We start from the raw sequence: 12,554 nt of genomic DNA, 5'->3' as shown, positions 1-12,554 counted from the left end.
ATACCTCCATTTATACAATGGGAGTCACAATAGAACCTGTGACATTAACTGCATGTGAAGATCCAGGAGGAGAGAGTGTGGCTGGCATGTCACAGCCCTTCACTAAATTGGAATTCCTGGTGGTAATGAGAGCACAGTGAGGAGAGACTTGATCTCTGGGTAGGGTGGGGGCAGGAAAGACAGTCCTGCCTGGGAGTCTCTGCTGTGGGACCTGAGCTCTGATCCCACACCTTGCTTTCACAGAAAGTGGTGACAGCCCTTGACCGGACGTGGCACCCTGAGCACTTCTTCTGCGCCCAGTGTGGGGCCTTCTTTGGTCCTGAAGGTATGACTATGACCCACAGGCAGACTACCCCGCTGCCCCTCCCCTGCCCCCGCCCCTGCTGCTCCTGTGAAGCAGGGGCAGGAGACTGCTGTTGTTTGAGTCAGGATGGCTCCATCTCTAGAGACCCTCACTCAGCCCCCCAAACCCCTACTTCTCAGGGTTCCATGAGAAAGATGGCAAGGCTTACTGCCGGAAGGATTACTTTGACATGTTCGCACCCAAGTGTGGCGGCTGTGCCCGGGCCATCCTGGAGAACTACATCTCGGCCCTAAACACTCTCTGGCATCCTGAATGCTTTGTGTGCCGGGTAAGGAGCCCCCTTGTCTGGAGGGAGCTGGGAGTGGGCAGCTGGGAGAAAAGGTCCCCCCTATCCTCACCCCCTTATGCTCTCTGGATCTAACTTGGGGATTCTTAAAGGGGTGAGCAGATAGGGGATACAGTGGGTCCTGGGCCAAGGCTCAGAGTGAGACTGGGAGAAACCAAGAGGAAGCTAGACACATCCCCCAGCTTTGTGCTGTGTGGACAAGCTACAGTGGAAATAGGCACTGGTCTCTAAACTGTGTTCTGGTGGTAATGGGAGTCCACAGATGTTAGGGGTCTGACAAGGGCTCTCAGACCAGATAAGTTTGGGAAACACTACTCACTGCAGGACTTCTCAGTGCCTTCCCCCGGCCCCCTAATATTTCATTTATTTATTCATGAGAGACACACAAAGAGAGGCAGAGACATAGGCAGGGAGAAGGGAGAGAAGCAGGCTTCCTGGGTGGAGCCCAATGCAGGACTTGATCCCAGGACCCCGGGATCATGCCCCGAGCTGAAGGCAGACACTCAGCCACTCAGCCACTGAGGCAGGCGTTCCTTCTCAGTACCTTTTATACCCAAGTATGCAGCTTGGTTTCTGGGCACAGTGTTGCAGCCACTTGCCCAGGAGTCAGACCTATGCTAGAGTCCAGGCTGTGCAACTTAGTAGCTAGCTGTGTGATCTTAGGCAAGTTACTGAACTTCTAAGCCTCAGTTGCCTCCTCTGTTGGGAGAATCTAGTCAGAGTTTAGTGCAGCGCTTGGCATGTATGAAGTGCTCTGCAAGTGAGAGTCATGACCATGACTGTCTTCTGCCCATCCCAGTGGCAGAGGCCTCAGCCCCTAGCCCCGGCCTGAGCCCCCTTCACCCCCTTCTGCCTGGCAGGAGTGCTTCACGCCCTTCGTCAATGGCAGCTTCTTCGAGCACGATGGGCAGCCCTACTGTGAGGTGCACTATCATGAGCGGCGAGGCTCACTCTGCTCTGGCTGCCAGAAACCCATCACGGGCCGCTGCATCACCGCCATGGCCAAGAAGTTCCACCCGGAGCACTTCGTCTGTGCCTTCTGCCTCAAGCAGCTCAACAAGGGCACCTTCAAGGAGCAGAACGACAAGCCTTACTGTCAGAACTGCTTCCTCAAACTCTTTTGCTAGGCACCCTCCATGGCCCCCCTGCCCTGGCCCAGCCTCCCCAACTGCTACTGTGACCCAGAGGCCTTGCCCAGGGGTGAAGGGACAAACCCAATTGCAACTGGAACGCATGTCTTTGGCTGGTGCAGGATGGCAAGAGGGCCTGCTCTTCTTTCCCCTGCCGGAGCCTCTGGGCCTTTGTTCTCCTGCAGCCCTCCCCAGGCTGTCAGCTCTTCATCCTCCCTGGAGGTGGAGGCTGGAGGGCCCCAGCCTCCACTGCGTCTGTCCCCTTGCACCCGCCTGGCCAGGCCAGCACCCCACACTGGAGCCATCTCTTACTCATATTTTGGCAGTGGAGCCAGGGGAAGGGCAGGCAGGGTCAGATGGGGTCTTTTTTTATCCTTCTCCCCCACCCAGTCCCAACCTAATTATCCTTGTCCTGAGAGTAATGGGGGATACCCACTCCCTTCAGACAATGCCAGCATAAATCCATCTGTCCAAGGGTGGAAGTGTTCGAGGGGCCGCAGAGGGTTTCTCGGGCTCCTCTTGCCCTTCCAGTCTCCCCAGGCCTGGGCAGCTGCCCCCCAAACCCCCACAACTGCTCTGGTTCTACTGAGAAAGGCCTCTCTCCAGCAATAATGTTTTATAGTCACTTCCTCTATCTCTGGGGTGGTGTGAGGTGGGGAGTTTCACCCCGTGCCTGGACACTGTATCGACTTTGATAGATTTCTACACTGAGGTTTGAATTCATATTGTCTGAGTTGCTTTTACTTCTCTATACAAAATGATTTTGAAGAGATTTTAAAGCTGTCCCTTTTTATACTCTTCTCATCCATGGCCACTGGTCCTGTTGGTGATGATGGCTGTGGTATGGGGTTTGCCTTGTACTGAGGGCTTGGGGTGGGGAAGCAATTTGTATTTTATTTTTTCTTAGCACAAGCAGGTGAATTGGGAGCAGCTTTCTGACTCCCCTTCCTTAACTTCACAGCTCACCAGGACTGTTTTATAAACTGCTGTATTTTAAAACCCCTTCCTGGATACTACCTGGGCCAGCAAGCTCTTAATGACACTGGCCTCAGGATGTCTTGCCCTTTGGGGCCTAGAACTCTGAACCTCATCTGTCCTGTTCCTGAGGGAGGAAAAGGGGAAAGTATACTTTAGGGGTGCTGATTCCTGCCCGAGTAAGGCATCAGGAGCCTTGCTCCCCTGTGAACTTTTTGGCAACAAGAGAACCCATTGAACATTCTTGGCCTCCACGCCGCTTTTCTGCCTTGTCAAGAAAGCTGGTGTGTTGTTTTGACCATTAGTTTTGTTGGTTCCACTGGGCCCACCGTTTCCCCAAATTTCCTGCCCTCCCTGGAGACTGGAGGTCTAGGGGAAAGGGCCCAGGATGTGGCAACAGAGCCCGATAGGACTCTGGGCAGCGGGACAGGATCCTGCTAAAGTAGCAGGAAGCCCCCAGAGCTCTGTCCCTCAAGGATGAAACAGGAACAGGTAGGCCTGGGCTTCTGAGTCAGCAGAAAGGGGCCCCCGTGGGGTCTAAAGTGAGGAAGGTCCAGACCACTTCACTAGCTTCACAGCAGAGGCTGAGCATGTGGGGGTCTCAGAAGAGGGTCCCCTCCTTTGAGGCAGGACTGGAAGCAGCCCCGGTCTGAGGAGGTCAGCCAGGCCCCTCCAAAGGTCTGATAACTCCACTCCACCCATAAGCCTTATTGCTCTGTTTACAGTGACCTGCCCCAGGCCCCTCCCCTAGGGGGACTGGGGTGTCTGGGGTCCACCCTCTGGGTCAATGGTTATTTGATTTGATTTTATTTTTTTCTCTGTAAACTTCTAACCTGGCTTTTCCCCATGTCAATTCCTGTGATTTATGCCAATAAAGTTTGCCATTATTTTCACCCATGCCTAGTTCCTTTTCTTGGCAGTCTGAGGTAGCAACTTAGTACCAGAAGAGAGACCAAACCCTCCCCAGACTCAGGGGGACCATATTGAAGGTAACTCAGTGATGTTCCCTTCTTTGAGGCAGACAGCCCTGGGGGATGGGATTCCTGTGTGAGCTTTGCATTTCTCCAGCAGCTGGTGAGGAAAAGCAGGGGGAACAGTGTTGTTGGGCCTTGTGTGGCTCAGGCCCTGCCCTAGTGCTTTGCTTGTAGACTTGCTGAGGGCACCCTCAGGTGGGCCTGTGGGTGGCCTCACCCTTATTTACAGCTCCGGAAAGAGGTTCAGAGAAGAGAACTGACATGCACAAAACGGTCCTGAGTGAGCACAGAGGCAGGATGTGAACCCGGGGCTTGCCTCTGCCTGTGTTCCTGCTTTGGCCAGACACCCCCCACCCCACGTGCTGGCACTACACCTTGGGTGTGGAACCTTCCCAGCGGAAGTTGGCAAATTTACATTTGAGGGTGGGTCTTTTCTGCCCCCTGGTGGTCGTATCCATATTTGCATGCTATAGTCCTGAGCCTCAGGAGCTTCCTGGATAGCATTGTTCCCCTTTGAGATGCTTCATAATTTCTCCGTTCTCTAGAATGGTTTTCCAAAAGCAGCATGTTGAATTTTAGTTGGAATCTTGGCCATTTCACGGTGCACTCAAGTGGAAAGTACCTTCGACCATCACTGAAAGTGCTGATGGTTTATTCTTCTGGACCATGTTGAATTCATTTTATTTATAGAAATGGATATGGCATGTTTCACTGTAATTTGCTTTTTCACTCAACTGTACTTTGTGAGTATTTTCCCATGTCAATAAATAGAGACCTGCATCATTTTTTAATGGCTTCATGATGTTCCATTATATTGATGTACTACAATTAGAGATATTTATATCATGAGAGCCAGGATGTCCTTGGAAAGGTACCATGTGAGTATGTATATAGTTGAAAAAGGGCATTTAGGGAGAGACAGCCTCAGAATTTAGAAGGCAATGTATAGCATCATGAAGCCCATGGGCTTTGAACTTGCTCCTAGATTTCATTTCCCAAGTCAGTGTTTATTGGGGCTTGAGCAAGTTGTTTAACCTCTCTGTGAATTTTATCATTGATGAACGGAAATGCTAATACTGTACCTCCTCAGGGAATTGTTGCAAGGATTCACAGCAGTAATGTGGACAAAGTACTTAGTGCAATGCTGAGCATGCAGTAATATATTGTCATTAAAAAGAGATCTTAAAAAAAAAAGATCTTAGCAGTAATTGACTCTAACAGTTCTCTAAACAGCTGGTCACCAGAAGCAACATCAGAAGCTTTGAAAAACACAGAAATTTCTAACTTGAAAGGGTGAAGATAGAAACACTCCTTCAGGCCTAGAATCTACCTCAATCATTACCAAAAAAACATATAGATATAGATATATAGATATAGCACAAATATTCAAATAAGTGTTGAATGAATGTATAATAAAAGAAACAAGAATTTAGTGATTTCTGCCTACATTCCAGGGACTATATTAAGTCTTAACACATATCTCATTTAATCCTCATAGCAACTCTAGAATGGGGATACTTCATTACTCCCATTTTTACAGTTAAGGAAAGGGAAACGGAGGGTCAGCAAGATGAAATTACTTCCTAAGGGACACCTGAGTGGCTTGGTGGTTGAGTGTCTGCCTTTGGCTCAGGGAGTGATCCCAGTCCAAGGATTGTCCTGCATCAGGCTCCCTGTGAGGAGGCTGCTTGTCTCTGCCTCTCTCTGTGTGTCTCTCATGAATAAATAAATAAATAAAATCTTAAAAATCAATCAATCGCTTCCTAGGATGGACACAGTTACACAGTTAGCAAGTGGTAGAAGAAGGATCTAGGTCTTCTGACTGCAAACCTTGCATTCATTCACTCAATAAATATTTGTTATATGCCTGCTATGTGCCAGGCACAAGACAAATGGCTCTGCTTTGGGAAGCCTGCATTCCCGCAGTGAGAGACAGACAACTAACAACATAGTAAATTATACACTGTTACAAGATGTAAGTGCTAAAAAAAAAGAAGAAAAAGGTGTAAGTGCTACCTTAAAAATAGAGCAGAGTTAAGGGAGGAGTGGTAGTGGATTTTTTGGGTAATTTTAAACAGGGCAATTAGGGTAGGGCTCCTTTGAACACATGATATTTGAGCCAAGACTTGATGAAGTTGAGTTACTTTTATGAATGTCAGCAAGCCTTCCAGGAAGAGGCACTAGCTAGTGCAAGACCCCTCAAGTGGGAGCATGCTTTGGAAAAACGCAAAGAGCCTCGACAGGCTGGAAGGGAATGAGTCAGGAGGAAAAGAGTCGAGATTACAGAGGGGGAGGTCCAGAGCAGATCGTACGCAGTTTACGTTTTAGGCTTTTATACTGAGGAAATGGGAAACCTTTGAGGAATTTTGAGCAGATGAGGTAATGATCTGACTTAGGTTTTATTTATTTTGTAAAGATTTTATTTATTTATTAGAGAGCAGAAACAGGAAGGAGCGGCAGAAGCAGGCTCCCCGCTGAGCAGGGAGCTCCATGCGCAGCTGGATCCCAGGACCCCAGGATCATGACTAGAGCCTAAAGCACTTAACCGACTGAGCTACCCAGGTGCCCCTGACTTGGCTTTTTTTTGTTGTTGTTATTATTGTTGTTGTTGTTGTTAAATAATTTATTTATTCATGGGAGACAGAGAGAGAGGCAGAGACACAGGCAGAGGGAGGAGCAGGCTCCATGCAGGGAGCCCGACGTGGGACTCGATCCCAGGTCTCCAGGGTCACGCCCTGGGCCCAAGGCAGGCGCTAAACCGCTGAGCCACCCGGGCGGCCCGTGACTTAGGTTTTAAAGGGTTCCTCCGTTTTGGTAGGGAGAAGAACAAATTGTCAAGTAGACAAGAGACCATGCTGTTTCTAAAAAGCATGTGCAATTATTCCTCAGTTCCACATAGTATTCTTTTCAGTTTGCGGTTTGGCCAGGGGGCAGGCGGAAACAGCGCTCAGCTCGCGAGCTCTAGCCCTTGCACCCGAGCACCTCCAGCCCAGCAGAGGGCAGCAGCTTGGAGCCGGCTCCTCCAACAGGAAACAGCGTCTTCCTTAACCGCTTGGTTTAAAGGCGGCTTCCCGTTGTCTAGAGTGGCAGCACCATCGTCCAATGGCTGCCGACCTCAGGGTGGCGACACCAGGCAGACGTCGGCGCCAGCTAAGGGGTGGGGAGACGGTCTGGGTCTTTTGATTGGCCGCTCGGCTCACATATAAAAGGTGTGCGCCGGCGCGCGGCCCTCCTCTCTCCAGGCGTCCTCGTGGGAGGTTCGTGTGGCCGCTGCCGTCGGTCCGGGCCCGGGCCGCGGGGAGATGGGGGGGCTCTTTGTGAGATCACGGGAGGGGCCGGGCCCAGGGCTCTTGGGCCTGGGGCCTCGGCGGGGGCTTGCGCTCCCCGAGTGGCGGCGGCGGCAACCCCGAGCCGGGCGGGCGGGCGCGCGCTCACGTGTGGCCCGCCCCGCATAGGCCTCGGGCTTGGAGCCCGGTGGGGCCGAGGTGACGGGTGTCGAGGGCTGTCTGAGCTCCCTCTCTCCCCGCAGTGACATCGTCTTTAAACCCTGCGTGGCAATCCCTGACGCACCGCCGTGATGCCCAGGGAAGACAGGGCGACCTGGAAATCCAACTACTTCCTTAAGATCATCGTAAGTGCGGAGATGGGTCGCGGTAACCCGTTTTGCTGCTTGGGCCCTGGGCACTGACAGGGACCGTGAGCTGTCGGGTGTTGAGCATCTCCTGGGTACCGGCTACTAAATGACCATTTTAGGCAAATCTCGTTTAATTTTCGCAGTGTGCGGAGATCTGCGCCTCCTCCCCTCCTTGTTGCAGGTAAATGGGCTCAGGCAGGTTGAGTGGCTCCTAAGATGACAGCATTCATACTCTGGTCTGTCTGGCTTCCAAATAGCATTTATACTAAATGCTCCTCTGCCCCCGTTTTGGGAACGCCTGAGCCAATGAGTGACTCATTATAAAGTGGTAACTTGTTGCATATTAGGTCTTATCACGATACCAAACACCTCATGGGTACTTGGGTGGCTCAGACAGTTAAGCATCTGCCTTCTTCCGCTGGGATCATGATCCCAGGGTCCTGGGTACTAGCCCAGCTTGGGGCTCCCTGCTCAGTGGGGGGTTTGCTTGGCCCTCAGCCCCTCCCTGCTCCTGAGTGCACCTTTTTCTCAAATCCTATTTATTTATTTATTTATTTATTTATTTATTTATTTATTTATTTAATTTATCATAGTCCTAGAGAGAGAGAGAGAGAGAGAGGCAGCGACATAGGCAGAGGGAGAAGCAGGCTCCATGCACCGGGAGCCCGACGTGGGATTCGGTCCCGGGTCTCCAGGATCCCGCCCTGGGCCAAAGGCAGGCGCCAAACTGCTGCACCACCCAGGGATCCTCAAATCTTAAAAAAAAAAAAAAAAAAAATCCCGTTAATGTGTTTTCACGGATGGTCTTGAGGGTGGGGGAATCCTCCCTGCCCAGAAATGCAGACCATCCTGTTTTGCAGGCATTAGGCTGCCTTGTGGAGCTTAGTCTCTTCTACCCTATTTATCATGAAAGTTTTCAGACACAGAAAACTTAAAAGAATTGTCCAGTAGTCCCATATCCACAATCTAGATCCTGCAGGTAGCGTTTTGTTGTTTGTTTTATTGGTATTTGTTTATTGCAGTAAGCCTACCTTTTTTGGAATGGCTTTTTTGTTGTTGTTGTTGTTGATGCAGCCATTTAATGAATCCCTAAAAATTGGGGAAGATTATCTTGAGATCCCAGGATCTCGCCCTTTTGGCTCAGAGTGAGATCCCGGGATCCAGTCCCACATCGGGCTTCATGCATGGAGGCTGCTGCTCCCTCTGCTTCTGTCTCTGCCTGTTTCTCTCTCATGAATAAATAAAGTCTAAAAAAAATTTGAGGGTGAGTGAGAGAGCATGAACAGGAAGCCCAATGCAGGGACCCTGGGATCATGACCTGAGGCAAAGGCAGACGCTTAACTGAGCCATGCAGGTGCCGCAAAAATGAATGTTACGATAAAAAAAAAAAAATTGGGGGATTGAATTAGAAACTTCATTTTCACTATTCGTACTCAGTGTACAAATCTTTGATAAATTTGACAGTTTTACAACTCATAGCTCCCAGTGGGAGGACTTGTCCCAATTTCTGAGTCACTTAAAAAGCCTAGAAGGAAGGGAGTGAGATGGAAGCCGGTGATTATGGGGTTTGGTTTTTCTTGATGTTTCTCTTTCCTCCTGCTAAACATTGTTTCTGGCTTGTCTTTGTAGCAACTTTTGGATGATTATCCAAAATGCTTCATTGTGGGAGCAGACAATGTGGGTTCAAAGCAGATGCAGCAGATCCGCATGTCCCTCCGCGGGAAGGCTGTCGTGCTGATGGGCAAGAACACCATGATGCGCAAGGCCATCCGAGGGCATCTGGAGAACAACCCAGCCCTGGAGAAGTCAGTTCATTCTCCTGGGCATCTTTGTCCTCCTTTCTCGGTACCCTTCTCCCCTTTCCCAGAGAAGAATCAGTACTGAATGGTGACACTCTCTTGCAAACTTTCTTTGCAGACTGTTGCCTCATATCCGGGGGAATGTGGGCTTTGTATTCACCAAGGAGGACCTCACTGAGATCAGGGACATGCTGCTGGCCAATAAGGTAAGAAGATAATCAGGTTGGCTAGAGTCTCGTAATTAATTTTGCTTCTTACAAGGAAAATTGACCATTTTCAGCTTGTATTTGTGGAGAGGAGACTAATTAATATTGTTTCCCTTCAGGTTCCTGCTGCTGCCCGTGCTGGTGCCATAGCTCCATGTGAAGTCACTGTGCCAGCCCAGAACACAGGTCTGGGGCCCGAGAAGACCTCTTTCTTCCAGGCTTTAGGCATTACCACTAAGATCTCTAGGGGCACCATTGAAATCTTGGTGAGTGGACTTGGCTGGCCAGTGCTAGCCAGGCAAGTGGTGGGGGCTTGGTTGCTGTGGACCTGCTGGCTGTTCAGGTGTTGACCGCCCACTGTTACTTGTTCTTCAGAGTGATGTGCAGCTGATTAAGACCGGAGACAAAGTGGGAGCCAGCGAAGCCACACTGCTCAACATGCTGAACATCTCCCCCTTCTCCTTTGGGCTGATCATCCAGCAGGTGTTTGATAATGGCAGCATCTACAACCCTGAAGTGCTTGACATCACAGAGGAAACTCTGCATTCTCGCTTCTTGGAGGTACAAGCTGTCCATTTCAGGCCCTTGGTACATTAATGGTTGAGAGTATGGCTAGCTTCAGACTGGATTCCGGCTGTGCAGCTGAAATCAGCCGCATAATCAAGATGGTTATTTAATCTGTTTAGTTACCTCATCTGTAGAACAGCAATAATATAAAAATAATATAAGGTTGTTGAAGTTTTAAAGAGTTTCGTTTGTTGTTTTTTTTTTTTTTTAAAAGATTTATTTATTCCTGAGAGACCTAGGCAGGGAAATAGGCAGTGGGAGAAACAGGTTCCCCATAGGGAGCCCAGTGTGGGACTCATCCATGATCCCAGGATCACACCCTGAGCCAAAGGCAGATGCTCAATCACTGAGCCACCCAGGCGTCCCGGATTTAAAGAAATAACGAATAGAAAGCTTTCTAGCAGCTCTGGGCACGAAGTGAGGGCCGTTGTTATTCTAGCGACTGCAATAAAACATGGAATTTTTGAGTAGTATCCTGAGGTAAAGAAGAAAGAAAAGTGAGGACTGTGTGATACATAAATGTTGTTGCCAAGCACTCTGGGGAGAACTGACTTTATCTGAGATTAGTTTGCTTAGATTTTGCCATTAGGGACACCTGGATGGCTCAGCGGTTGAGAGTCCGCCTTCAGCTCAGGGCGTGATCCCGGGATCCGGGATTGAGTCCCGAATTGGGCTCCCTGTAGGGAGCCTGCTTCTCCCTCTGCTTGTGTCTGTGCCTCTTTCTCTGTCTTCATGAGTAAATAAATAAATCTTTAAAATAAAAAAAAAATTTTACCATTAAAATTTTTTTAAGGTTTTGTTTATTAATGAGAGACAGAGAGGCAGAGACATAGGCAGCTGGAGGAGAAACAGCCTCCATACAGGATCCCGATGCGGGACTCGATCCCAGAACTGAGATCATATCCTGAGCTGAAGGCAGACGCTCAACTGCTGAGCCACCCAGGCATCGGCATTAAAATTTTTTTTTTTAATTTTTTATTTATTTATGATAGTCACAGAGAGAGAGAGGCGCAGAGACACAGGCAGAGGGAGAAGCAGGCTCCATGCACCAGGAGCCTGATGTGGGACTCGATCCCGGGTCTCCAGGATCGCGCCCTGGGCCAAAGGCAGGCGCCAAACCGCTGCGCCACCCAGGGATCCCCATTAAAAATTTTTTAAATGGATAAGTAAGGTGATGAAAGATGTAATTCCTTTTCTTGGACAAATGAAAAATTTGCAGTTATGTATACTGCTGTTTTTGGAAATTTCATGGTGGATGAAATTCTCATCGGAATTAGCTTAACTTTTTTTTTCTCATGGAACTGAATGATGACAGAATGGGGACTGTTGAAGTAAATGCCATCATTGTGGTGTATGAAATACTCCTGTTTAGAGTAAGGGCAAAAAATGTTTATGAATTACTGGGTCTGAATTGCCTTGCCAGGAGCATTTGGTGTGAGACACAGCAAGTCAGTCTTGAAGTCTTATCTGCTGTTGAACTTTGCTTGAGCTTCACGGTCTTGTCTGTAAGATAGATACCTCAATTGAAATGTAATTTCTGGGCGGCCCAGGTGGCTAAGCGGTTTAGCGCCACCTTCAGCCCAGGGCCTGATCCTGGAGACCTGGGATCGAGTCCCACATTGGGCTCCCTGCATGGAACCTGCTTCTCCCTCTGTGTCTCCGTCTCTCTCTCTCTCTCTCTCTCTCTCTCTGTGTCTTCTCTTTAATAAATAGTCTTTAAAAATTTTTTTTTAAAAATGAAATGTAATTTCTTCCTCTCTCTAGGGTGTCCGCAACGTTGCCAGCGTATGTCTGCAGATAGGTTACCCGACTGTTGCATCAGTGCCCCATTCTATCATCAATGGATACAAGCGGGTCCTGGCTTTGTCTGTGGAAACTGATTACACCTTTCCACTTGCTGAAAAGGTAAAAACCCACTAGGACCACAGTGGCCTTAAATGGGATAAATGGATGGCAGTGTGTGGAGTTGTGCTTTAATCGTATTTTACAAAGCAGATACGTTTTTAAGAGTATACTTAAGCTGGGAGCAGGGAGGTGTGTCCTGGACTTTAAAAATGACAGGAGACTGGAAGAGGTTAGTTGATGGATAAGAGTGGGGCTTAAGACTTACCAGGCCATACTCAAGCTGTCTTGCCTGATCATTTCTGGGGAAGGCTTCAGTGGCTTAGAAGTTGTTGGCCATTGAGCTAGAGCTGAGGGGTTGTGGTTAGTAGGGGTTGTGGGTGACCATTTTGATCATGAACTTTTCTGCTTGCTTCAGGTCAAGGCCTTCTTGGCTGATCCATCTGCATTTGTGGCTGCTGCTCCTGTGGCTGCTGCCACCACTGCTGCACCTGCTGCTGCCGCAGCCCCAGCCAAGGTTGAAGCAAAGGAAGAGTCGGAGGAATCGGACGAGGATATGGGATTTGGTCTCTTTGACTAATCACCAAAAAGCAACCAATTCAGCCAAGTTTATTTGTGAAACAAGGAAATAAAGGCTTACTTCTCTTAAAAGTCTCTGAACTTTTCATTTTGTACTTGTTGAGGTTTACAGTGCTGTATACTAGACATTAGAGCCATGGTAGAGCAGTAGAGCTTTATTTGAAGTGGATGTTTCTTTCCTTTTTTTTTTCTTTCCAG

At 49.0% G+C, this 12,554-nt stretch overlaps 2 protein-coding genes across 12 annotated transcripts in view; both read left to right on the top strand.

Moving 5' to 3' along the window:
* PXN (paxillin) overlaps positions 1-3,648 on the top strand; it is a 66,560-nt gene extending 62,912 nt beyond the window's left edge. For all 8 annotated transcript variants that reach the window (XM_049101475.1, XM_035706337.2, XM_025474178.3 and 5 more), the window contains 3 exons: positions 244-325; positions 484-632; positions 1,511-3,648. In XM_049101475.1, coding sequence (XP_048957432.1) covers positions 244-325; positions 484-632; positions 1,511-1,777 — 498 coding nt within the window. In that variant the 3' untranslated portion in view covers positions 1,778-3,648. The remainder of the gene's footprint in view (positions 1-243; positions 326-483; positions 633-1,510) is intronic.
* Positions 3,649-6,838: 3,190 nt separating this feature from the next.
* RPLP0 (ribosomal protein lateral stalk subunit P0) lies at positions 6,839-12,428 on the top strand. 4 transcript variants are annotated; one of them, XM_049101482.1, is made up of 9 exons: positions 6,964-6,986; positions 7,259-7,360; positions 7,507-7,544; positions 8,993-9,168; positions 9,281-9,368; positions 9,488-9,634; positions 9,744-9,929; positions 11,700-11,840; positions 12,196-12,428. In XM_049101482.1, exons 4-9 carry the CDS (start codon positions 9,056-9,058, stop codon positions 12,355-12,357), a joined length of 837 nt encoding a protein of 278 aa, XP_048957439.1. In that variant the 5' UTR covers positions 6,964-6,986; positions 7,259-7,360; positions 7,507-7,544; positions 8,993-9,055; the 3' UTR covers positions 12,358-12,428. The 4 variants fall into 4 exon arrangements, with proteins under 4 accessions (XP_025329960.1, XP_048957437.1, XP_048957439.1 ...); XM_025474175.3 differs by lacking the exon at positions 7,507-7,544 and having other exon boundaries at positions 6,839-6,986; XM_049101480.1 differs by lacking the exon at positions 7,507-7,544 and having other exon boundaries at positions 6,960-6,990.
* The last annotated feature ends 126 nt before the right edge of the window (positions 12,429-12,554 follow it).

The sequence above is a fragment of the Canis lupus genome, chromosome 26 (assembly GCF_003254725.2).
Source record: "Canis lupus dingo isolate Sandy chromosome 26, ASM325472v2, whole genome shotgun sequence".
NCBI classification, from domain to species: domain Eukaryota; kingdom Metazoa; phylum Chordata; class Mammalia; order Carnivora; family Canidae; genus Canis; species Canis lupus.
The sequence above is the reverse complement of the archived record's forward strand: the minus strand, read 5'-3'. Positions and strand labels throughout refer to the sequence as shown.